The sequence below is a fragment of the Apodemus sylvaticus genome, chromosome 12 (genome assembly GCF_947179515.1).
Source record: "Apodemus sylvaticus chromosome 12, mApoSyl1.1, whole genome shotgun sequence".
In the NCBI taxonomy this organism is placed as follows: Eukaryota; Metazoa; Chordata; class Mammalia; order Rodentia; family Muridae; genus Apodemus; species Apodemus sylvaticus.
This window is the reverse complement of record NC_067483.1, coordinates 102,473,636-102,496,978: the sequence shown is the minus strand read 5'-3', so window position 1 is coordinate 102,496,978 and position 23,343 is coordinate 102,473,636. Positions and strand designations below refer to the sequence as shown.

At 43.6% G+C, this 23,343-nt stretch overlaps 1 protein-coding gene across 1 annotated transcript in view; it reads right to left on the bottom strand.

Annotated features, from left to right (window-relative positions):
* The window catches only part of Plxna2 (plexin A2), a 198,642-nt gene that overhangs the window by 4,369 nt on the left and 170,930 nt on the right, over positions 1 to 23,343 (bottom strand). Inside the window, exons 14-29 of the mRNA XM_052200345.1 lie at positions 20,919 to 21,036; positions 18,797 to 18,933; positions 17,784 to 17,951; positions 17,447 to 17,540; positions 14,134 to 14,373; positions 13,576 to 13,719; positions 13,034 to 13,268; positions 10,935 to 11,077; positions 10,155 to 10,423; positions 8,312 to 8,378; positions 7,983 to 8,129; positions 7,237 to 7,396; positions 6,756 to 6,859; positions 2,931 to 3,030; positions 1,750 to 1,940; positions 568 to 737 (exon numbers count right to left, since the gene is read on the bottom strand). Coding sequence (XP_052056305.1) covers positions 568 to 737; positions 1,750 to 1,940; positions 2,931 to 3,030; positions 6,756 to 6,859; positions 7,237 to 7,396; positions 7,983 to 8,129; positions 8,312 to 8,378; positions 10,155 to 10,423; positions 10,935 to 11,077; positions 13,034 to 13,268; positions 13,576 to 13,719; positions 14,134 to 14,373; positions 17,447 to 17,540; positions 17,784 to 17,951; positions 18,797 to 18,933; positions 20,919 to 21,036 — 2,487 coding nt within the window. The remainder of the gene's footprint in view (positions 1 to 567; positions 738 to 1,749; positions 1,941 to 2,930; positions 3,031 to 6,755; positions 6,860 to 7,236; positions 7,397 to 7,982; positions 8,130 to 8,311; positions 8,379 to 10,154; positions 10,424 to 10,934; positions 11,078 to 13,033; positions 13,269 to 13,575; positions 13,720 to 14,133; positions 14,374 to 17,446; positions 17,541 to 17,783; positions 17,952 to 18,796; positions 18,934 to 20,918; positions 21,037 to 23,343) is intronic.

Sequence of the window (23,343 nt, the reverse complement as noted above, 5' to 3'; positions counted from 1 at the left end):
TGCTTCTGGGGTTAAAACTTGGCTTTAAGAGATTAAGTCTGCAATGCAGTCTCATACTTGTGGGGTTGTCAATTCTAGCAAGTACCAGCCTAATCTCCAGGGTTGGCCATCTTTAACCAAGGGTCCCAGCTCAGAAGTGCATCTCTCAGAAGGTTTAATAGTAATATACTGCAAAACTGTAGGTTTCATATACAGGTTTGTATATGTTCCTTAGCTTCTTCCTCTAGATAACTAGAAGATTCTACATCAGAGGGAGCAGTTCTACCAAAGGAAAGGTCACAATGATAAGGCAGAGCTCAAAACTGTATGCAAAGCTCAGGCTAGGCAAGACCCACCTGGAGCAGGCAGCCTTGGGGATGATGTTGACTCTGCAGTTTGTGTGAGTGTGTGTGTGTGTGTGTGTGTGTGCGCTGTGTGCATGTGTGTGTGTGTCCTGTGTGCTGTGTTCCAGGAGCCAGATAACCCAGCCCCCATTTCTACCTTCCATCTCTAGCCTCTGCTGGTCCCTGACCCCCAAAATGCTGTGCCTCCCCAGGTGGTACTCCCATTAAGCTCCCCTGGGGTTACCAGTTGCTTTTCCAGGTGTGCCGCACATCTGTGTCATGGATACTGTGTCTGTCTGCCTGCTCATCCAGGAAATCAAACATGTACTTGATGGCTAGGGGGAGAGCACTACCCCGGTGCACAGTGCTGAACAAGGTCTCAAACAAGTCGTCCACAAATTTCTGCAGGGTGCCCTGTGGGAGAAAGTGGGGAGGGGGACAGTGAAATGGTGAGTGGGTACCAGAGGGCAACAGAAGGCATGCCAGATGGGGCTTTGGACCGATCTTACTTTGGAAATTTGTCTAAAATGCAAGAGTGTGTAGGTAAGGAGAAGGAGTGAGGTAGGTACGGGGTGGAATGTTGTGGAGTTGGGAGGGACTGACAAGTCTGGGAATCCATACAAAGTTCTCTCTTCTAATCTGTGGCAGTTTGCCCTGAAGATATGAGCTCAGGGTATTTTATGGGAAGATAGGAAGTGACTGTCTTAGAATAAATGGGAGGACTCAGGTTGGTGGCAGAGTCTATAGAGGATGCTCAGGGAATCTGACCTCTGGTGGGTAGGGTGGGGTCTGAAAGGAAGCATGAACAACTTTATGGTGTTAGTGTTAGCAGCATGGGCTTGAGGTTTAGCTTCAGGAGAACCCAGGTACAGCCCTGATCCATAGGCTTCATGGGTTCTAGAGACAGTGTCAGTTAACAGGCTCAAGATGGGGACTAGCAGAACTCCTGACTGACTTTCTCAGATATTTTTTGGTGGTCTCTTATTGATATGCTAAGCATATTTAACAAAGCAAAAATGAAGATATGACTCTGATAGACTAGTTATGGACCATTCTGGGAGAAAGTCTGAGAGCTTTAAGCATGAGTTTCGGAAGCATTGCAGTGAGATCAGTGGGGAAAGACTTTGGGATCCAGCCTCCTTTCTAAGGTATAGCATCCCTGAAGGCTTTGTTTATTCTCTCTGGGGAAAGCTAAAGGATGCTGCCTTTATCTCCTCTCAGTCTAAGACACAGTGGATCTGGAGGGATAGTCTTTACTTAAATTGCTGGTACAACTGGGTCTTTTGTTTTGTTTTGTTTTTTCTCCCACTCAACTAGAAAGCAAGTATACAAGGCAGAGACAGTAGAGGCAATCAGAAGCACCTGTAGCATGGGTGTTTATGCCATAGTTTAGGGAACAGCTTGGCCTGGGATGTGCAAGAGTTACCTTGGTGGCTAGAAGCCGGGTCAAGTAGATCTCAGACACCATTTTGCTGCCCCGGTCACCCTCCTTTTGGTCACCATGGTCATGGTTCTTCACCAGATGCCAAACCTTAACACCACTTTCCAGGTCTGGGGTGATCATGGGGACCCGGGACCGGAGGCTGTCTGGGCTGCCTGTGTACCTGAAGGAAGAGTCTGGAAGAGGGTAGGAAAAACCAGAGTGAGATGGGCCAACCTCCTGCTTGAATCATCCTTCAGTAATGCCACCTGCCTGCTGCATCTATTCAGAATAAACCTGCTTTACCTTGAAAGGACTCTTGGGACTACATATTTGGTGAATAGTTTTATGGATCCTTGGTTGGAAGAGGAGCTTAAAGCTTCTAGAATAAAAGATTTAGAAATTTTAAGAGCTCAGACACTAGTGAGAATTTGGGAGTCCCCTCTCTTCTGATGCTCCCAGCAATGAATAATAATCAAGAAAAATGTCAGCTGGATGTGAACACATGAGCACTCTAGAAAGTCTAGATAGTGTCAGGCAGTTGGTGGCTCATGTCTTTAATCCCAGCACCCAGGAGGCAGAACAAGTAGATTTCTGTGAATTAGAGGCCAGCCTGGTCTACAGAGGTAGTTCTAGGACAGCTACAGCTACACATATAACCCATGTCTTAGAGGAAGAAAGTCTAAACAGTAAGGATTCAAGTTGTAATGATCCTCTTTGGAGTTAGCTGGCACTTCTTTGGGGGTCCTAGAATATATTTTCTGAACCCTTTTTGTAAATACTACCTTAAGTCTTGTAGGTTCTTTCAGGTGGATAGCCTAGTGTCTTTGAGTGTACATGCAACCAAAACTGACAAAGTGAGACTGAAGCTTGCTACTCAGAGGTGGCTGAAAATGGAAGTGAAAGAATGATCAATTTTTTGTCCCAAACTAAGATACTTTTGAGAAAATTCAATTCAACTAGGACCACAGCTATAAAGTGGGACAGGAGAACCTCCAATCAGGGTACACACCTGCTACACTAACTCTTTCACCTGATGTCTATTCTCAAAGGAGACACATGACCCTTAAGACTCCTCAGGAAGGGGACAGATAAGCCAGTACCTTTGTATGAAGGCATGTCAGCAGCAGGGCCTTCCCTGAGGATGGTCCTTGAGGTGGATCACAGATTCCATTCTGGCTGCTTACCGTATCTGCTAATGGATGTCCGGGAGATGCTGGCAGAGGCAGGGATGTTGTAGGACGAGGTCTGCTTAGGGACCAAAGCTACCACGGATCTGTCTGACACCTAAGGAGGGCAGAAAAAAGACAAAATGGGGGAACTGAGGTGTCTTAAGAAGTTAAGTACTTCTAGGGAGTGTGGGGTCAATGGAAGTTCAGAAATATTACAAACAACCATTATTGCCTTTCATATCTCTGGATCATCTAACATGTAGCCAGTCTCAACTAAGTTGAGACACACACACACACACACACACACACACACACACACACAGAGAGAGAGAGAGAGAGAAAGAGAGAGAGAGAGAGAGAGAGAGAGAGAGAGAAGAATTGATAAAGTTACTGTGAAAGAATATAAATGATATCATTAATAAATCTGACATTGATTATACACTTAAACTAATATTCTTTTAAGATGAGCTAAATAAAGTATATTGTTAACATTATTTCAACAGCCTATTTCTGTATTTTTAATGGGACTAGTAAAAAATTTAGAATGACACACTTTATTTCTATTGGGCAGAAGGGTCAAACTCAGCCTCTCATCAATCTTGTGTTATGGATGACTATTTCCATCTTACAGATGAAACAATAGAATAAGGAATTGGCCAAGTTACTGCTTCAGGGTCTCATCATTATTGTGCTAAGGAGTTGATATTTTTCTTCAGACCTGTTATCTCCAGAGCACACACTCTCCTCATTCTATTTCCTAATTTGGGATTTTATTACAAGTCACATTGGTGTGAGCCCCATATTTTCCATTGGCTTCAATTTTCTCCTGGCCTTTGTTGTATTATGCATTGGTCACTTTGAACAGTTTTACCAAAAGTACATCTGCCCTTGGGGAGTTGGGAGAAAGATGGCACAATGCCCTGTCCTCTGAGAAGGTGCCAGGCCTAGCACCCGACAGTTACGGGAGGGCCGATGAATAAGGAGCCATAGAGAAGACATTTGGGGCCATCTTGATTTAAGATTACCCTCCATCTAATAAAAACGGAGAATCCCTAGAATTGTGGTGATCCAATTAAACCCCTAACACATAGGGAATAAAACAGCTATAATAATGTTATGGGCCATAAAACATTCCTATTAAACCATTTTTTATTTTAACAATTTTTATGAACTTTGTAAGTTTGATTTATAGCTGCACCAGCCATAAAAACATCTTTCTGGGTCTTAAATTGTCAGTTCTTCTCTCCCACCAAAAAAGAATTAAATGTTGAGAAGTCAAACTATAAATGAACATTAGTGCTAACGAGATTCCCTGATAGCCAGCTTTAGTGATGGTGTTTAATTTTACCCTCCCTATAAATCTACAGGAGCTCAGGCAGTTTTTTACCCATTTCTTTGTTAATTAAGATGATTTTCTTCTGCAAGGGCTCCAAAGCCTTTGACTACAGGTAAGAGAGGTGAGTAGGTAAAGATCTTGAGTTCTGAGCCCTGTGAAGCCATCATTGTTCTAAGGAGGTGCCAGTGATCTAGAGAATCTCTGGATTTGCCAGCTGTGTGTACCAACAGCACTTAGTCTATGATTGGGGAGGGGTGAGGGGCATTAGCCCTGTCTCTTCTTGCCATTCACAACCTAGAAATGCTACTCTGAAAACCTGGTGAGGGTGGAAGTTTATCCTCCCATCAAAGACAGTGACATTATGCATGGTTTGCTGTCATCTTTAAGGAAATTCACAAAGTAACTAATGTGACCAATTCCAAGCATAGTTACAAAACTACCTCTCTTAGTGTGTTTGTCTGTCTCTGTCTCTTATTCTCTCTTACTCTGTCTCTATGTCTCCCCACCCCACACAACCCCCTTTTTTTTTTCTCCCATTTTTTCAGCCAATAGGTGGTATAAACCCATGCTTAAAATACCTGCCTGGATCTGACCTTAGCTCTATCACCACTTACCAGCCTCTCTGGACCTTGGTTGTCTCATTTGTCACTGGGGAAAATAATCATTATTATTTGGTAATTACTGTTGTGATGATTATTAAAGAAATTAAGACACATAAAGGCTGAGTAAAGTGCCTAGTCCCCTGTGAACACTCAGCATGTGTTGGTACTCATGTTGCCATTTTGAATAATAATACCATCTTCATCATCCCTCAAAGGCAGGAAGACTCCCTGCTGCCTCTGTCACTCAGAACTATGGAGTAGGAAGTGCCTTGCACTCAGTAAAGCTCAGTAAATATTTGACAAATGAATGAATATATAAATGATTAATAACATGAGGGAATTGGAAGTGTTTTGTAAGAAGACCACAATAAGAAATACTATTCTTATTGAAATACACAGATTGGGTAACAGAAACAAGCTTTAAGGTATCAAAGATGGATAGAAGTAAAGTTCCTGTCCTTCAGGAACAAGATTTGGTGGTACAGATTGGTCTTTTTTGGGCTTTCTCAGTCACCTCTAATTGGTTCATTAAATTGTTCTGACTGTACTCACCATGTATGTGGACTTACATGAAATTAACACATAATGATTTGATTACTTCTGCTTGTATGTATGTGCAAATCTTGAGTTTGTACACTTGTTTCTAAATCTTGCAGCTACCTTCATGCCTTCCCTGTTATAGGTGTTACCTCCAGCACATAGATAAATATTTTAAGGTTTTTTTACCTGCATGAAATGGCTCAGCAGAGTGGGTGATGGGATAGAATACTCGTGTCTACACACCTTCTCTCACTTGAGACTGAGATCCAGGTGTAGCATGGGGAAGGGCAGGGAGGAGGGCTTTGGGGTATATCCCCCCAACTCCCAGCTTCTTTGTGTTTCAAGGCACTTGGCCAGCTTCAGGGTCTCCCAGTAGCTGGTTATTGGTAACTCAGCCTAGTCTGTCAGCCTCTCTGCATGCCTCTCTTTGTAAATCAGATACGTAGGAGGATATCATTAATCACAGTCCCATGGGTCTTACAGCCTGAGGCACTTCCTCTGGTTGACTTAATTTTCCTCAGTGTCTCTCATTTCCAGTTCCTATTTTAGTGCTTCTCCTGAATCCCAATCTGTTTACCTGTGCTTACAGAAACCCCTAAACTGAGAGTGGTTCCCATAGGATGAAAGCAGGGCAGGGTCGATGCTTATATTCTTTTGCTGAGATTTTTATGACTGTTCATTCCATGTGTCTGCCAGTATTCCATACATATTCCTTGTCACTTTCTATGCTGAATTTGATCAACACACCTGCTGAGCCACTTCATGCAGATAAAAAGTAAGAGCTCTTAATTTTTTTCCAGTTACTATGGATTTTAAGGGCTGAAGACAAGTCTGTGCCTATTCTGCTACAAGTCAGAGAGCCACTGGCATTAGTAAGAAGCCAGATAAACGAGCACAAGGCACCTTTCTGGAGCTGTCCAGGTATAGGATTTTGCAATATGTTGTTCCTTGTATAGCTGTAGAGATACACAGGAGAGGATTACCAAGGCAGTCTTAGAGCCCATGTATTGTAAGTTCCTCCAATTAATCTACTGGACAGTCAAAGCTAAGCATCACTCTTTCAAACCCAGGGAAGAAGAAAGTGAGAGAGGAAAGTACCTTGGTTTTTGAGTCTTTCTAACAGAGAAAAGAGGACATTTTTGAGGATGAAGGCCACAGTCCTTCACACAGTCCCATGGCTCTTACAGTCTGAGGTACTTCCTCTGCTTGTCTTCATTTTCCTCAGTATCTCTCACTCCCAGTTCCTATTTTAGTGCTTCTCCTGAATCCTGGTGTGTCTACCTGTGTTTAATCTTACAGAGGCCCCTAAGCTATGAGTGGTTCCCATAGGATGAAAGCAAGGTAGGGTTGATATTCCCTTACCTGGTAATGCATCAGTGTGTTAAGCCGCTTCCAGTCACCCTCTATCTTGGTGGTAATGTCTTCGTCCTGCAACACCACTCTGGCAATCCGGCCTTGGCGCCACTCTGGGTGGGAAGGATGGTATGGGTAGCCGTGAGGGGGTTAAGAGCAGACAGGGTCACCCAGTCTGTGTGTCCTCTAGAGACTTAGGAAACTTGCTTCCATTGGCTGATGTCAATGGCAGAGCTTTTAGACATCTAAAGGGCAAGGGTTGGGGGTCAGGGCAAGGCAAATGCGGAAGAGCCTCATATCTGCGTGGACAAAGCCTAGGGGGAAGTGCTTCCCATTGCCTTCACCTGGCCAGGATCTAGTCATGCTCCGGTGGGGGCTGTGTACCAGGCAGAACTTCACATCCCTTTTCCCTAGCTATCTCATGGCCTGACAGCTATCTTAGAAGCCATGCTCCCCTCTTGCCCTCCTAGTCCAGCACCAGCCTTCCTACCCAGGTCCATGTCCACAGCTCTTGGCCGCTGGGAGTAGGGAACATTCTTATATACGGCATCGAGGATCTTCTCCTTGACTTGAGTGATGGTGTCACAGTTTAGTACCTTCACTGGGATTTCTGGGCTATTCTCATTGTCGGGGTTGACACAGTTCAGGATCTGTAAGTAGGGAATCAAGGGTGAGAGGTGGACATAGTAGGGAAGTAGTGTGGGAAGAAGCTGAGGCCTCAGAACCATTTTCCAAGGTTTCTTCTCCTAATGAGAAGAATGTGGTTCTTTATTCTGAGACTTGGTTTCTTCCTCTTCTTCCTGCCTTCTACTGTAAGTGCTGAAGCCAAGTTGTTAATCCTTTCTCAAAAAAAGTTAATCTACTTTTTAATGGGTTGGGGGAAGGTAAGCTTAATGTGAGGCACTTGCAAGGCTTAAGATAGATCCATGGGTGTCAAGTGCTAGCCTCACTTGTCTTCAAAGCTTCTACACTGGAAACCAGCACACTTATTTTCTTTCCTTGCTGATTTTGCAGTCCCTAATGGTGAGTGAACTTGTTCTTCCTCAATATCATCTTGGATAAATTGAGGCACAGGCAGCTCTTTTGGCTCGCTAGATAAGGGGAAATCTGCCTTCCTCTTTATATACTTGATATGCCCATATTGGTTCCTAAGCCTCTTTTTGACAAATGGCTTCATTGGCTAGAAGGTAGAAAAGGGACAGTCACAGTTGGTACAGGGGCTCTTGTTCTGCTCACCAGAGTCTTATACTCGATCTGCTGCCGGATGAGCTTGTCTTCACTCAGGGAGTATCGGGCCTCACCAGTGATAGCATCAATGGGACCTTTCTCCATCTGCTGCTTGATTGCACAGTATAGCATGAAGAGCGGTTCCCCAGCACACTCCTGTGGGTCAGAGAATGTGGATCTTGCCTGGTTCTTCCCGACTGCCTCTAAAGCCAGGGGAGAGAGCCCAGGCCTATTTTGCTTGGGAGCAGCCATGCCAAGGAATCCCTATCTCTGAAGAACAGGTCCCCATGCTGTTTCCAAGGCTAGGGTCTGTGGTTGGCTCTAGCCCTGCCTCTTACCTTCAAGAACTTGTGTAGAAGAAAAGCAAACCAGTTGGTCAGCATCTTCTCGGCCACAGACTCAGTTCTGGAGAAGGCAAAGGGATAGTTACAAAGGTGACTGGTGGTATACCTAGGCTTGCCATGTATGTGTAAGAGAGCATAGGACTAAGACTGGACCCTAGCAACCCAACCAAACTCCAGCAATAATTGGAAGTGACTGGCCAGGAATGAGCTCTTTCCTATACTTAATGGGAAATTGCCTGGGAGGTCGTTTCTCAAGATTTAAATTTCCAAGACCTTAGAAAGTCACAAAATTTTATTTTTGCTGCTCTGTGGTACCACAAACTGTTAGTGACACCTGATGTGGGCTGCAGACAATGCTTAACCCATAGGCTGTAAAGGGCTAGTTCTTTACCACCTCAGGTTTCCTGGTGATAAGAGAATCTGCCTGTTCCCCTGCAACTCAAGTACTCTGTAGTACATGCCAGATACCTTCCTCTCCAAACATAATTTGCCTCATGTTCAAATCCAGACTATATTATTTACTGACTATATAACGTTGGGTAAGTCGCATTCATAATTAATTCACACTTTCAAATATTAGCAGTGAATCGGTTAATATATTTAAAATGCAAAAGATAACACCTGTCCCACAGTGAAACACTAGGTAAATAAGAATGATTAGGTCTGTGATTCATGTGCTCTCTAGGCTTTTAGGTGGAGAACAGTTTTTAAGAGTTTAGCCAACAATGTGTGTGTGTGTGGGGGGGGGGCTCTCTTTCTGTAAGCAGCACCTACTTCCCCTCCCCCATCCTAGGATGCAGCTATGAGAACTTGGGAAGAAACAAAGCAAAGCACTGTGACAGACCTTGTTGATGGGGATGTGAAGGGGTATTTTAACTCCCTACACATGATGCAAATTATACCCTCTGACTGAAGTAAAAGCCAGGGCTGCTTAGCAATAATGGCTGGGAGAAAGTGGCAATGGCAGAAGAGATTGCAGCTTTCTCTCTGGGCCCTCCCAGCACCCTCTTCCAGCATTGTGTTTGAGATTAGCTCTAATTTAAATACAACAGCTCTTAATGAGAGCTTTCAGTGCTCTTACTGACGATGGGGCTTCTTCAATGCTTATAAAACAAAGCCACCACATGTGTGGCCTGAGAACCCAAGACCAGTGAGCAAAGGTACAGGAACAGCTTGAGTGGAGGTGACAGACTCAGTTCCTGCTGCTCAGACCCCTAGATTTGTGCTGGGCTCATTATGGCCTCAACTGAATGTGGGTGCAGGAAGAGATACAGGATCTAAAATCTATGCCCTGCCAGAAAGTTGGCAACTGAGTTGGGGGTATATGCTAGCAATTCTAGGCTAGGAAGCTGGGCCCCAAATCTGCTCCTAATTTCTACCCCAGCATATCTATCAGATCTAAGCATGGTGACCGAATATTGTTTGCCTGTACTATCCAATATAGCCACAAACACAGGGTGTCTGGACATTGGGATTGTGACCAGTGAGATGGAGAAAGTAAAGTGTATGATTTATTTTAGTCAACTTAGGCACACAGGTCTGGAAGCAGAGACAGGTATTTCTCTTATCTCATTTATGAGGAAACCAAACACAAAAAGGCAGCACCCATGATGTGAGGTCACAGAGACAAGTGGACTGGGGTTCAGGCTGAGTCCAAAGACAGGCCATGTACTTGGGTTGGGAATCATGTGGTTTCCCAGGACCAGCGAAAGATCATATTCCATATTGGGCTGGGATACGGACACAAGCAACACTTCATGCAAGCCATTTCCAGAAGTTGTGTTTATCTGACAAGGCCTATAACTTAAAACTGCCTTTCCCCTGCTGTGGGTCAGACCTGCGGAGAAGAAGCTTTGGGTGGTTCTTGTTCTCCAGGTTCTTGTCGATGAGGTCAGAGAGCAGCTGCTTAAGGACATCAGTGGCATATTCCAGGCGACCCTGAAGGCCTGTCATGATGAGAGAGGCCACGTTCCCACGGTCTCGCATGGAGAAGCTGCGCTGTAGTTCCAGTGTGCGGATGAAGGTCAGCAAGAAGACTTTGTTGTTGATAAGCTGGGCGAAGAGTTTCAGGGCTTTCTCCACATGCTGCTGTCCATTTCCCTGTACCTGAGGTATGTGGAATGACCTTCAGGGGACAGGCTCTGGATGTCTACCCAGGCCCTTAGGACGTGATGGTGATAATGCCTGCTCTAGGACCCTCTTCATGAGGGCTGCAGTCATTTTATTCCCCCAACTCTGTTGTTGTGGGTTGTTCTGTGAAGGTTATAGTCTTCTGGGTCCCCTCTACTTGTGTGGATGGTGAGGTTCTGAACAGCACTGGCAACAGATGCACCTCATTTCCCAAAGACCCAACAGGAGATGATCTATCAGCTTATTAATTTCCCTGTAATTTCCTCTGCCCTGACTCATTCTCTTGAGTAAACAAACCAACAAATATACAAACAAGCCCCTAGTCATTATTTTTAAGCCTATCACAAACTATTGTTCCCTCCCTGCCCCCTTATTCCCCCATTTTTAAAGCAGTTTTAAACTATTGCCTCTTTTCCTTCGTAATCCTATCCTGCTCCCTGAACTTCCTGGGAACCCCTGGCCTGCATCATTAGAAGACAGGCAGTACCTCCAGCTCCCGCAGAACAGGGTGGTCCTCAATGCCTGGGAACAGGACTCTCATGGCATAGGTTCGGTAGTCCAGGTAAGGGATTCCTGATCGATCCAAGTCACTGGTTAGCTCATTGATGTCTGTCTGAAGCTCTGCAAAAGCTGTGAGAGTGAGTGAAGACAGGGAACCTTAGAAGGAGTTCACGTCAGGGAAGAGGAGAGAGGGAAAAGCTTGTCTGAAGGAGGAAACTGGGGTACAGAGGCAGTAGGTTAGAGGAGTGTAATGAGGAAGGCACCCTAGGGTTTGCCAAAGGTTGTTTGCTATAGGACTTTAAGGATCTCCTAAGGGATGGTCCCCAACTTGAAGCTATTAGAAGTGGTGGGAATTTGAAGAGATGGAACTTGAAGAGATCTTAAGGATGTGCTTTAAGGGGGTTGTGAGACTCTGGGTCTCCCTCTTTGACTTTTTTTGCTTGACTACATACTTTAACCACTATGTACAGTCTTACCACAGGCCTTTTGGCAATAGGATAAACTAATCATAGACAGAAAATTTCCAAACTCAGCCAAAGTAACTTTAAAAATTAAGTGTATGTATGTATGTGAATAGATATGTACAAAAGTGTCTGTGACATGTATGCCTTTGGAAGCCAGAGGGATAACCTCAGGTGACATCTTCAGAAATGCCTCCTCAGGGACAGGCAGGCTATCATTACCCTGGAGTTCACAAATTAGGTTAAGTTGGCTGGCCAATGAGTCAAGATCCTTCTGCCTCTACTTTCCCTGTGCTGGAATTGAAAGCCCATGCCACAATGCCTGGCCATTTGCTGTAGTTTTTGTTATTTGTTTTGTTTTGTTGTTTGTTTGTTTTTATGTGGGTCTTATAGATTAACCTCAGTCCCTCATGCATGTGACTGAGCTATCTCCCAGCTCCTCTCCTCTCTTTACTGGGTGATTATTTCTGGGACTTGTTATAGTGAATGGAATCTGGGTAACATACTGAGATGAGAAGATGGAGACTTTCTATGTCTTCTACATCTATCTATCTATCTATCTATCTATCTATCTATCTATCTATCTATCTATTTATCTATCTATTTAATTCTACAGTAGTTCCACTTAAACAGTGGCTAAAATATAGAGAAGAGAACAACTTGACTTAGGCCATTTGTAGGTGTTTGGGGAAGCAAGAGGAGAACTTCTGGAGTTCAACAAATATCAGACTAAATAAATTTATCACCTTCCTATAGGAAGAAGAAGAATCAGGATGTGAAAACCTTGGATGTCAAATGCTCAGTCTACAGGTGAATCCAGACAATGAAGGGGTCCCAAGTGTTTCCCTGGCTTCCCAGGTCAATGGATAAATCTTCAGGGTTTGTGCGAGGGTCTGAGGGAGATGGGAGGGTTTTGACCCATCTATTCTAGTACAGTTCTTCCCTATTGTCCAACAGTTGCTTGATTGTGAAAAGTCACTTTCCACAAAAGGAAACATGTTTTGATTCCAAATTGAGATGTTTACCCAAAGAGTCTGCTAGGTCCTTAGCCTGAGAGAATGCCAGGTATGCCTGTCAGTCACCCTGTGGATCTGGATGCGTGGGAGATGAGAGAAAACACAATCTCCACTTCTATACACATTCACAACCAAGGCTGTCAGCAAGTATGGCTTTTGGAACATTCAGTGTACAATAGAGATAGAAAGCAAATTCTAGGGGATTATGAGCCAGGAAGGAAGCAGGCTCTCCTATATTCCTGGCTATGACTTCCATGTGCTGCAAATGTACTCTTTTGAGTATTAGGAAATGGTTAGACACTGGCAATTAAAGGATCTGGTTGGTCTGAAACAATGAGGCCTGGCAGACTCTTACTGTGAGGACATACTAGTCCTCAGAGGAAGAGAGAGTTGGCCAAATTTTGGGCTGAATTGGGGTAGATCAGAGACAGTGAGCACTGCCAATGCACCTATCTCCTCACACCTGGGCATCCCTGTGGCTTCTCTAACCCCTAGGATAGGAAAAGTTCCTGGGAAAGAGGACAGAGATAAAGCAAGGTTTGTATGTAAGGAAGGTGATGAAATTAGTGAAGGAGAAGTCCAGGAAGCAAGAATGCACCTATACTCACCTTCCTTGCACTCCAGTGCCACCCTGGACTCCAGGTTGTCCATCTGCATTTGGAGCCGCTTGAGTGTGAGGTCATTTTCTCTAGACTTGCGCTTGTAAGCAATGAGGACAATGATGACGATGATAAGAAGGAGGCTTCCACCAGCTGCGATGCTGATGATGGCTGGCAGGGTCAACAGGCTGTCGGAGATGACGCTCACGGAGCCAGGTGAGAACACCATCCCACCCACATGAACCTGTGCATTGTACACACAGATATACATGTACAGAGCTCTGGTGTGCTATCATATCCTACAGTGTTACAGTGTGAACAATGGCAGGGCAGACTACAACAGTACAGTGCATATTTGGATATTAAGCAATTCCTGCCTTGGGATTCACCTTTCTACTTATGTGTATGCAACTGCTTTCCATTTTGATGTGGGACATGGAGATGAGGAAATATTGAGGGTATAAGTCAGAACTGAGGTGGAAGGGAACCTTTCTTCATTGCATACATGGTGAGGTTGGGCAGAGGAAAGAGACAGAAGAGGGTTCACTCACCATGACCTTGTGCTGCCCTGTGAGATTGGGAGGTTCACATAGCAGCTGTGTCTCAGACACAGTGACTGTACAAGGTGTCTCTCCAATCATTACAGTGTAGTTGAGTTTGGCCCCTCCAGAAGCAGGAGGACAGAGATTTTTGCCCTGTGGAGAACAGGTGTCTTAATGAGGAGAATTGGCATTTGCAAGCAGAAATTAATTACCTACTTAAAAGAGATAAAGGAGACAGGGTGGAAAAGCAATGTAAAAGCCAGTAAGTCTCCATAATGGGTTTTAAAAGAGACTTGAATCAGTCACAGATGAAAGGAGACACCCCCTCACCCCCAAAAGAGAGGTGATTAGGAAGAGTAAGAGAGGAAGGAAAAGGAAAAGGAGACACAAAACATGGACAGATATAGATGGAGGGGAGGACACATGGCATTCAAGGGTAGGTGGGGTGCAGGTGCAAGAAGACCCCTGAATGCTAGCACCTAGAGACCTGGCCTTCTCCAGAGGGAAGGCTTGCAGCACTCTCTCCCACCACTCTCCAGCCTTTTCTTCCCCATTTCTGTTTCCTACCTTCAGGATGATGGGTGAGCCTGGCTTCTGATCCAAGATTCCAGTGGGGCTGAGCAGTTCAAATGTTGGGTTGGGGTAGTAGATGAACTTGGTGTCATTATAGATGAGTAAGGATTGGACATTGTTAAAGAGAAATCCAAACTCATCTGGCCGTTCCACAGTGTCCAGACCTGGACGGTAGTCACTGGTCAGAGAGGGTGCCAGACAGGTGAGGGTGGTTGTGTTTACCACTGTGCATACCTAAGGAAGCAGAGAGCAGCATTCAAACCTGACCACCTGGTGGGTGAAGGAGGATCTGTCATCTCCTCTTACCCTCTGTTTGCTTGACTTTCTTCACTACATAGGAGGCCCTTAAGAAAAATGTGGTGATAATGCATTTAACCCCACTCATTTATTTATTAACACTGTTTTGAGCACCTGTTTTCTGGCAGACACTGGGCTGAGAGTCTGGTGCACAGAATGAAGTAGTCTCAAGGGACAGCTCTGGATTAATTAAACAAGCTTTATAAGCTACTCCACAGAGAGCCTGGGGCAGCACGGGGTACGATACTGTGAAATGCATGAATGGATGAGGAACACTCTGGAGGGAGGAACCAGATGCTTCAGGAAGTCTGTGAGTGTGCATGGCCTAAAGTGGGATTCAGGAAAGATTTCCCTCAGAGGTAGTGAATGCTTTTATCTGAAGAACAAGTGGCATACCTAGGCTGAAGAATAGTGCAGAAACAAGTTTCAGCTGGAGGAGACAGCAAATGCAAAGACTGAAGATGTAAGAATATCTGAAGACCTGAATACCAGAAGCCCTGAATACCCAAGGCACAAATCGCATAACAAATGACTCTCATGAAGAAGTATGGAGAAGGTCCTGATCCTGGAAAGGATTGATCTAGCATTGGAGGGGAATATAAGGACAGGGGAAAAAAAGAAGGGAGGTGATTGGAGAATGGATGGAGAGAAGAAGATTTATGGGACATATGGGGAGGGGGGATCCGGGAAAGGGGAAATCATTTGGAATGTAAACAAAGAATATAGAAAATAAAAATATTAAAAAAAAAGAATATCTGAAGACTGGACAGTTGCAGTAAGGTAGTATGCATGGGGGTTGGGCATGGAACAGAAAGCGGTGAGATGAGCTTTTTGTGCCTTGCACAGTGTTCAGCTAATGCCTCAGTACAAAGTGGTCAGTAGACAGAATCCTGCCACTCAGGGCCTTTCTTTCTTTTCTCTGGCCACATACTCCTCCATCTACACTCAGAAGTGACATTGAGTTCATGTTCTCCCTTATCTCTTGGTAGACCTCTGGTCTGCCATCAAAATTCTACTTGCTGGTCCCTGATTAGCACCATCTACTATTCTTTTTCCTGCAGTGGTTGGTTCTGAGGCTAAGATAACATCCAACCAAAGAAATTACTAACATACCCATTGCAGGGCATAAGGGGAAAAAAGCAGATTCCAGCTTGTTTTCCTTCTAACTTTTACTTTGCACCACAGTTAGCTCAGTTTCATTGTGGGAGCTAGGCTGTCACAGCAACAGCCTAGAACACTCTAGTAGTAGTAGGGTAGCCTGGCATGTGTGTGTGTGTGTGTGTGTGTGTGTGTGTATGTATTGATCCTATTAACTGGGGAGAAAGTCCTCCCAAGCTTGGTCAATTCCTTGAGACGGCAAAAGCCTTGCAACTAGGTGTCATTCCTTGCATGTAGAAACCAATGACAGAACCATCCCTAGCCAAAACAACGTCATGTCATACTTTGCACATGCCCTAACCATCCTGTGACTCTGTACCAAGTACCCAGGAAGAGACTCTCACGCCTTAGAGCCAACTGACATACACAAATCAATCCTCTGGCCCTGTAGCACTGTCCTTCCTATGAAGACTAAGAGAAGCTAGAGCCAGCTTTTTCCTCTGCCTGAAAGGCAGCTGCAATGGCATAGGGGTTCTTCTCTTAGGAATTTATCTGTAAGTTGTATTCTGGTTGGCCATTTTGGAGTAATAATAAAATCTATATTTTAAAACCTGTACTTAGTTTTTGGAGAAGGAATGGTTTATCTTCCCAGGGTATAAGTTTTAGGCTCCCGTTCCTAACACCTCAGGCCCTAGAAATTTAACAGAACAACAATGATTGGGGGCTTAGGAAAGACTTAGCTGTCAGGAGGCAGATAGAGTCCAGGTTCTTCTTATGATTCCAATTATGAACTTGGATGAAGGGAGAATGTGTTTACCAAAATAAAAGTGCTGAGCATTTCTAGCATAATGGGAAGTCATAACCATGAATACCTTGTACTTGGGGACAAGCTATCTATCCATCTGGCCTTAGTTTCTCCTCTATGCAATGAGGGTATGGGATGTGATAATCCTTAACACATTTTTAAAAATCTAGCCTAGCATTGTGTTATTTTGGGCACCTCTGTTTTCCAAGGAAGCTTCAGCAGGCTGGACATGTGTCAGGGATAAAAGTAGAAACATCATTCTACCTTTTGCCTGTCCATCTCAGCTTTACCATTTTCCTAAAGGTCATAGAGTAATAATTGTAATTCACACTAATAACAACAGCCAATACAGCATCTTCTGTATTATAATTATGGATATAATAATGTACAGAAAATGAAGGCTAAAAGGAGTGAGATGGTGCTATAGGAACAAACTGAAAACTTTTCAATAACTTATCAGATATTCTGTTCTCATCAGAATAAGGGAACCTTTTGAAATTCACAAACACTCATAGCTAAATGGAATAAAATTATGCAGCTATGCAAAGGATGGAAGAAGCTGTGGTCATCTTGCCAGTGGGTCAGAATTCTCTGTCTGCTGACATTAAATATAAACATTAATTTCATGGCTGACCTGTTTAGACACTGCGAAGCAAGTCTTTCAGCCATTTACCTACAAGGAGCACAGGATCACAGAAGTTAAAGGACTTGATTGGAGCCATATAGGCCATAAATGGCAGATTCTTATTTCCAATACAGAACTTTCTAAACGTGGAGGAAGAACGTCTTTCTACCTTTCATACTGTTTCTCATTTATCCTTTAAGAGAATATTTTCCCTGAAGTGAACATAACCCTTTGTGCTATATTAAACTCAGCAGCCAGTGCTTTTAGACCTTTGCTATACCACCTGAAATTATAATGTCATCACATTAGTTTCTGGATGTTCAAGTGTTTAGAATCATGACTACAGAGTCAAGTCTTCGATCATTTTCCCTGTCTAGTGATCAGGCATCCATATACCTAACCCCTGGCTCCTGGCCTTGCAAGATGTGGCCAGAGAGCCATGGTTACTGAAGCCAAGGAAGGGAAGACCAAAGGTTACTCACATTGACAGATTCTTTGCCATTAAATTTGACTCGGACCTTTGGCTCCTGAATGACATCCAAGTTGAAGCCTGTGATGGTTAGGGGTGTGTGCCCACTGGAAACAAGCAGAAGCTAGGTTAGGTAAACCCCTCTTAAATTTGATAAACTGAGATTCAACCATGAGGTCCCCAGTATGAGCCACCCTTGAACTGTAGGGCTTCTGCAACATCATTTCCCTCTGGTGAATCCTGTTAACCTCACCTTCCTCCAGATACAGTCCACCAATCACACTGTCTTCCAGATGATGTGTGCTGCTAACCTCAAATATCTTTAGATGTACCTCACCAATCTCACCCACCTAGTGATGCTCCACTCTGGCTCGATACGTTGGACCCGGGGGTCATCTATATACTCGAACTGCAGACTGCTATCTACCCGGGCTCTGTCAACACTCACGGAGACAGGGACTGGTCCTAGTCCATTGGATGATGGGGGAGAAACACATACAATCTCATTCATTGACCTCCTGATGGAGAAACAGAGAAGGGTTAAAACAAAAGAGATGGGCATGAAAGGCATGTCCCTCACCCTATGTGTGGCTCATGATACATTCTGCTGTTTTCTTATTTTCTGAGCTACAAAAATATCTTCTAACAGTGTCCATCAGCACCTTCCCTTTACCTTCTCTAGATTAGGAAGGGAGCACAGTAGAAAGGTTAAAGAATATGGGCAGAGACAAGACTCTACGAGATTTTGGAGAACTTTTTCTAGAATATGACTAATCAACTAATCAACGCTGAGGGTCAATTTAGGTTGTCAATACATATTCCTGTCCTCTGTTGTGATAAAAATACAAGGTTTGATCTGGCAGAGTTTATAGTGCAAATCTCTCAGATGGGTAACACTGGGAAGACTGGGGCCTAACCCATGGATTCCTTCAGAATTCACCTTAAATCTGCATCTCAAGGGCTCATGGTTGTGGCTGACAATATTAAGTGGTTGTTTTGGTTTTGTTGTTGTTGGTTTTTTTTTGTTTTTGTTTTTGTTTTTGTTTGTTTTTTTAATGCACAGAAGATAATCTTGAGAACAAATCTGTGCTTAAATTGCTGAGGCCATGTCACCTCCATGAGTCTCAAGTTCCTACAGTGAAACTTCTCCTGGAGAGCTCCTAGGATTATTTCTCATCCATTCTAATAACCCTCCAGTTCCCTTTAGATGTTACAGCCCCTCCAATCTATGGGACATAAACTGATAAGTGGCATACATTTCTAACAATGATTAGCATGTCTGAGCCAAGGAGAAGACCAATGATGAGGAGGTAATGGGCATGCCAAGTCAACAACAACACACCATCCTTCATGTTTACCTTACCCATAGAATTCACAGGTCTGATTGCCCAGGTACACTGCCACGCTGCTCCCAGCACCAAGGTAATGGCCTGTGATGGTCACCATGGTACCTCCTGACTCTGGTCCCCGGATCGGGCTGAGTGACAGCACAGAAGGATTCTTTGAAAAGAGAGAAACATTCCTAGCTTAGGTCCAAGGCTAGACCTAATGGTAAGAGGAATAACAATCATGCTGGGAGCTAAGGTATTTTTGCTGCCCTTGGTAGTTCCAAACAACATTGCTTTTTCTAGGGAAGGTGAAAGGCTGCCATACATTTGAATTAATTAACTTCCTGGGGAGTCTTGTACTCATAATATTGAAGAGAAAGCTGATAAGACACTGGATAATCTATAAAGTAGTTTGCATATTGAGAACAATTTGAAAATGTTATTTTATATAAAGCCTGTAAGGTTTGTTGTTGTTGTTGTTGTTTGTTTGTTTGTTTTTGGCATAAAATCAATAGGACTGAGTAAAATGTTCTTGCCTAAGTTAGGCAGCTGATAGACTGAAACTTCTATGAATAGTCCATGTATATGTCCTTTTGTTCTTCCCGAAGCACTGAGACCTCATTCTTGGTGCTATCAGTAAATGTTAAACATGGCTTCTCTGACCCTTATAAATGGATGAGACTTTCCCTTGCAAGCATGCTCACTAAGCTTAGTGAAAAAGAAATTAATTAAAAGAAACTCTAGCCTATCATGCACCAAGCAGTTGACCTAAATCAGAATTGCTTCTGCCTAGTGGGCAGTGATATGGAAAGTGTGGTTTTTTTGTTTTTGCTTTTGTTTTTACTTTTGTTATCTTGTTAGATAGAGTCTCACTACATAGCTTAGGCTGGTCTTGAGCTGGAGACTCTCCTGTCTTCACTTCCTGCATACTGGGATCAAAAGCATGTAATACTATACATAGCTTGGGAAGTGCATTTAACTTAGTTAGTGGATTCCAGTCTGTACTAGAATCCACTATCTATGGCCCTGAGGTGGGTCATAGGATTATTCTGAATTTCAGCTTGCTCTTTTGTCCATTAAGGAGGGTATGATGGGCCTAGGGCTCTTTGCAGCTCTGATATCTAAAATTATCTCCCTATCTTTTCTTTTTGCTTTCCATGTCACCTGGAAAGGAAATGAGGTACAGTGGCTGCAGAAAGACTGGCAAATCTGAGAGAATAAAGTACAAGGAAAAGGGTAGCTATGCTAAACTGTGAATATAGGCCTTTATAAACTAAGTAATAAAATGCTTTAGAAAGAAGAGAATTTTGTGACCTAATGATTTTTTTAACTCTTAGTAAGGCTGGTTTGATACCATCTACTGTGGTTAACATCTTTTAATGAAGTACTCAGTGTGGAAATGTAGTTAAGATTTAGAAAAGGAACTTAAGGGCCCCCAATACAATGTATTGATTCAGGATTAATTGAGCCTAGGGGGAGACTCGAGAACCACCTCAGAAGCAATTTATTGATTTGGCATGAATTTAGTGCCAACTTCACAGAAAGTTGTGGTACCAAAAGTGCTTGATAAAATGTCTTTAGGGATGTGCATGCATGTATGTGTAACCATACAGACACACTGAACCGTCAGCTCATATGTTCCCTCTTCTGGTCTTATGCACAGAGGTACATCTCTGCCAGATTAGAGACTCTTCTAATCCTTAGCTTAAAATATCCTCATCAAAAATCAAAGCATATGGATAAATATAAACCACTTAATTAGTGTGTCTTCATTAGGCTAGAATTAGATCACAATGTCACATAGAGGGATAAAAGGTAGCCTAATCGTTAATCTAGAATCAGTTTTCTAAGGAAGGCTTAAGTTAAAACTTAAACCTTACTTAGAACTCTGACCTATGGTCTTCTGAGAATCCAAAGTTTCTGGGTTTTCTGTTTGTTTTTTTGTTTTTGTTGTTGTTTTCTTTTTTGACATCTTGTGACTATTCAACCCCAGAAAGACCAGAGAGACAGCCTTCCAAGTAGAGAGGTCAGAAATTCCCTTTTCTGGTCTCCATGGTCTTCCTGGATAGGAGGACCAGATAAGAATTCCCTGAGAGAAGTCTGGAACAGATGTGTGTCCTTGCTGGCTATGTGGCTAACTTTGATCCCAGTACTTACCACAAAAGTATACTGCTGGTGGGACTTGGTCATGAACTCTGGCTTGCATTCCCCAATGCACAGGCGCACAGGCCCAGATGTGGTACCTATAAGAGCATGGCCCATCTCACAGACGATCCTGAGAAGACAACAGATCTCCCAATGAGAGGTTTGGCAAGGCTGCAGTCCCAGTTCATTTGCTCAGCAGTCAGTGGGTAACCCATTACTGTCTTGCCATAGTGCTAGGCCATGGCTTAGTTTAGTACCAATGTGACTATGAGTTTAGTATTGATCTCCTGGGCTTTGTCTTATCTCCACAGTGAGAGGTTGGATATAATTATATATAAAAAGCTGTGTGTGCCTCTGAGGTGCCATTCTGCCCCAATTCCTGTGAGCCCCTAGTACAGTGCCTCATCATGGGTCATATCTAGGATTTGTGGAATGTGTGTACTGTCCAACAGAGATTGAGGGGCAGTACTTAGTTGGCGTTTTCTGCTATGCAGCAAGCCAACACAGCTGCCCTCCCTAGGAGTACGGGTAAATGACTGTCACACTGATTCAGTTGTAGCTCGTTTCCTGCAGTGAGCTCTCAAAAGCAGGTAGATAATCTGATGAGATAATGTGAGCATCCAAACTGCATCTCCTAGCACAATGGGAGAAGTTCATGGACATGGGTGGTGACTGAGTTCATTAGGTACCAAGTGACACTTAATCAAGGCTGAACATACTCAGTGGGTGACACGGCCTTGGTTAGAAGTCATGTCTCCCATTGTCAGGAACACTGGAGGAAGATGCTCTGTACTTTCTCAGCAGGTCAGATCAATACTCCCTGGTGATTTCCCTGGCTCCTGGGATAAGTTAGAGAAGAACACTAGCTCCTTTAAGTCATGGTGCCTTTCAGAAAGGGTGGGCTATAGGAGATGGGCAGGAAAGGTCTCAGCAAATAGGGGGCCAGGAAGTGAGGAAGGAAAATTCAGATTACAAGATTTCAGATTAGAAGAGCAGTGTCTATGCATCCATGCTAGGCTTGTTTAGAGGGGGATCTGAAAAGTAATGCGCCTCCCCACTAATTTCTGTGGGGAGACCTGTGATTAACAGATTGAAGCTTATCTGAATCATTTCTCTAGGAAAGAAGGTAACTAAACAAAGATTTCCTTTCAATGTATTAAAGCTAACATTAAACAAATCTCTCTCTCTCTCTCTCTCTCTCTCTCTCTCTCTCTCTCTTTCTCTCTCTCTCTGTCACACACACACACAAACACACACACACACACACACACACACACACACACACACACACACACACACCACTGGTTTCCATCTTCCTTCATAACAACAGTTAATCCTAAATAAGTACTTTGACTCCTGGTAAATATTTACTTAACATACAATAATTGTCTTTTTATGTTTAGCATATAAGATGCAACAGAAAGCACTTCCTGGAAGAAGATTCTCCACTTACTTATCTATGAATAAATAAATTCACTATAAACCCACATTGTACCATTGCAACAATTGATTGGTGTTGGTATGTAGTCCTCTCCTTAAACCTCATTAGAGAAACATCTGAGATGCTTAATATAAGGTGTTTGCTTATTTTCATGCTGATACTTGCTTGGAGTAACAACTCATTTTCTGGTGCTGGACCCTTCTTTTGTCTTGGGGTCCCTGATTTTCTACAGCTCACCCTTTGGCCCCTAAAAGAACTCTGGAGAGTCAACTAATTCTTGTGGGCAGTGAGTGTGGGGACTGGGAAGCAGATAAGCTTTTCCATTTCTTCTAATCAAGACTGGCTCTTTCTTCATTCATGGTCCGTATATACTCTGTGGGAGAGATCCTCCACAGGAGAGGGAGGAAGCAATTATTGTAGGCATGAAATTGTGGGAAAAGGAAATTGGAGGACACATGAAGGTTACAAGCAAGAATGAACTCTTGGTTTTGATCCTGGGACTGTTTCAGAAAGGAGAAAGTCTAGTTTGGCCTGTTCAACTGCCCATGAAGAGCTTAGGAGTTGGCTGGGCAGATTGCACCTTGAGGTTCTAAACATTTTCTTGCTTGAGTTCATGTTCCAAAAGTTAAATTTTATGTATGGAGCCCCTGGAAGAGGAGTGATAGAAGGAGATGGAGTCAATCCAAGTATTTGGACTAAGTACCTGTAGCTGGCTTTGGATGAAATTGATGCTTGAATGGGCCTGAGGCATAATGTCCTCATTTAGCAGCTGAGTTCTCTCTCACCTGGCTGTATGTATGGAAATGGTTGGGTCAGGAGTAGGGTATGAACAAGGGTCTGTATAAGCACGTCTAAGAAATTATACTGGTCTTTTCAGAAATCCAAGCAGCACTGTGGGCGAAGTGCAACTTTTCCCCTTTTAATTATGAGCTCTGTAAGGCAGCTTGGAAAGGACTTGAATTTTCATAGGAGACCTGTCCTTGCTGAAGGAGATGA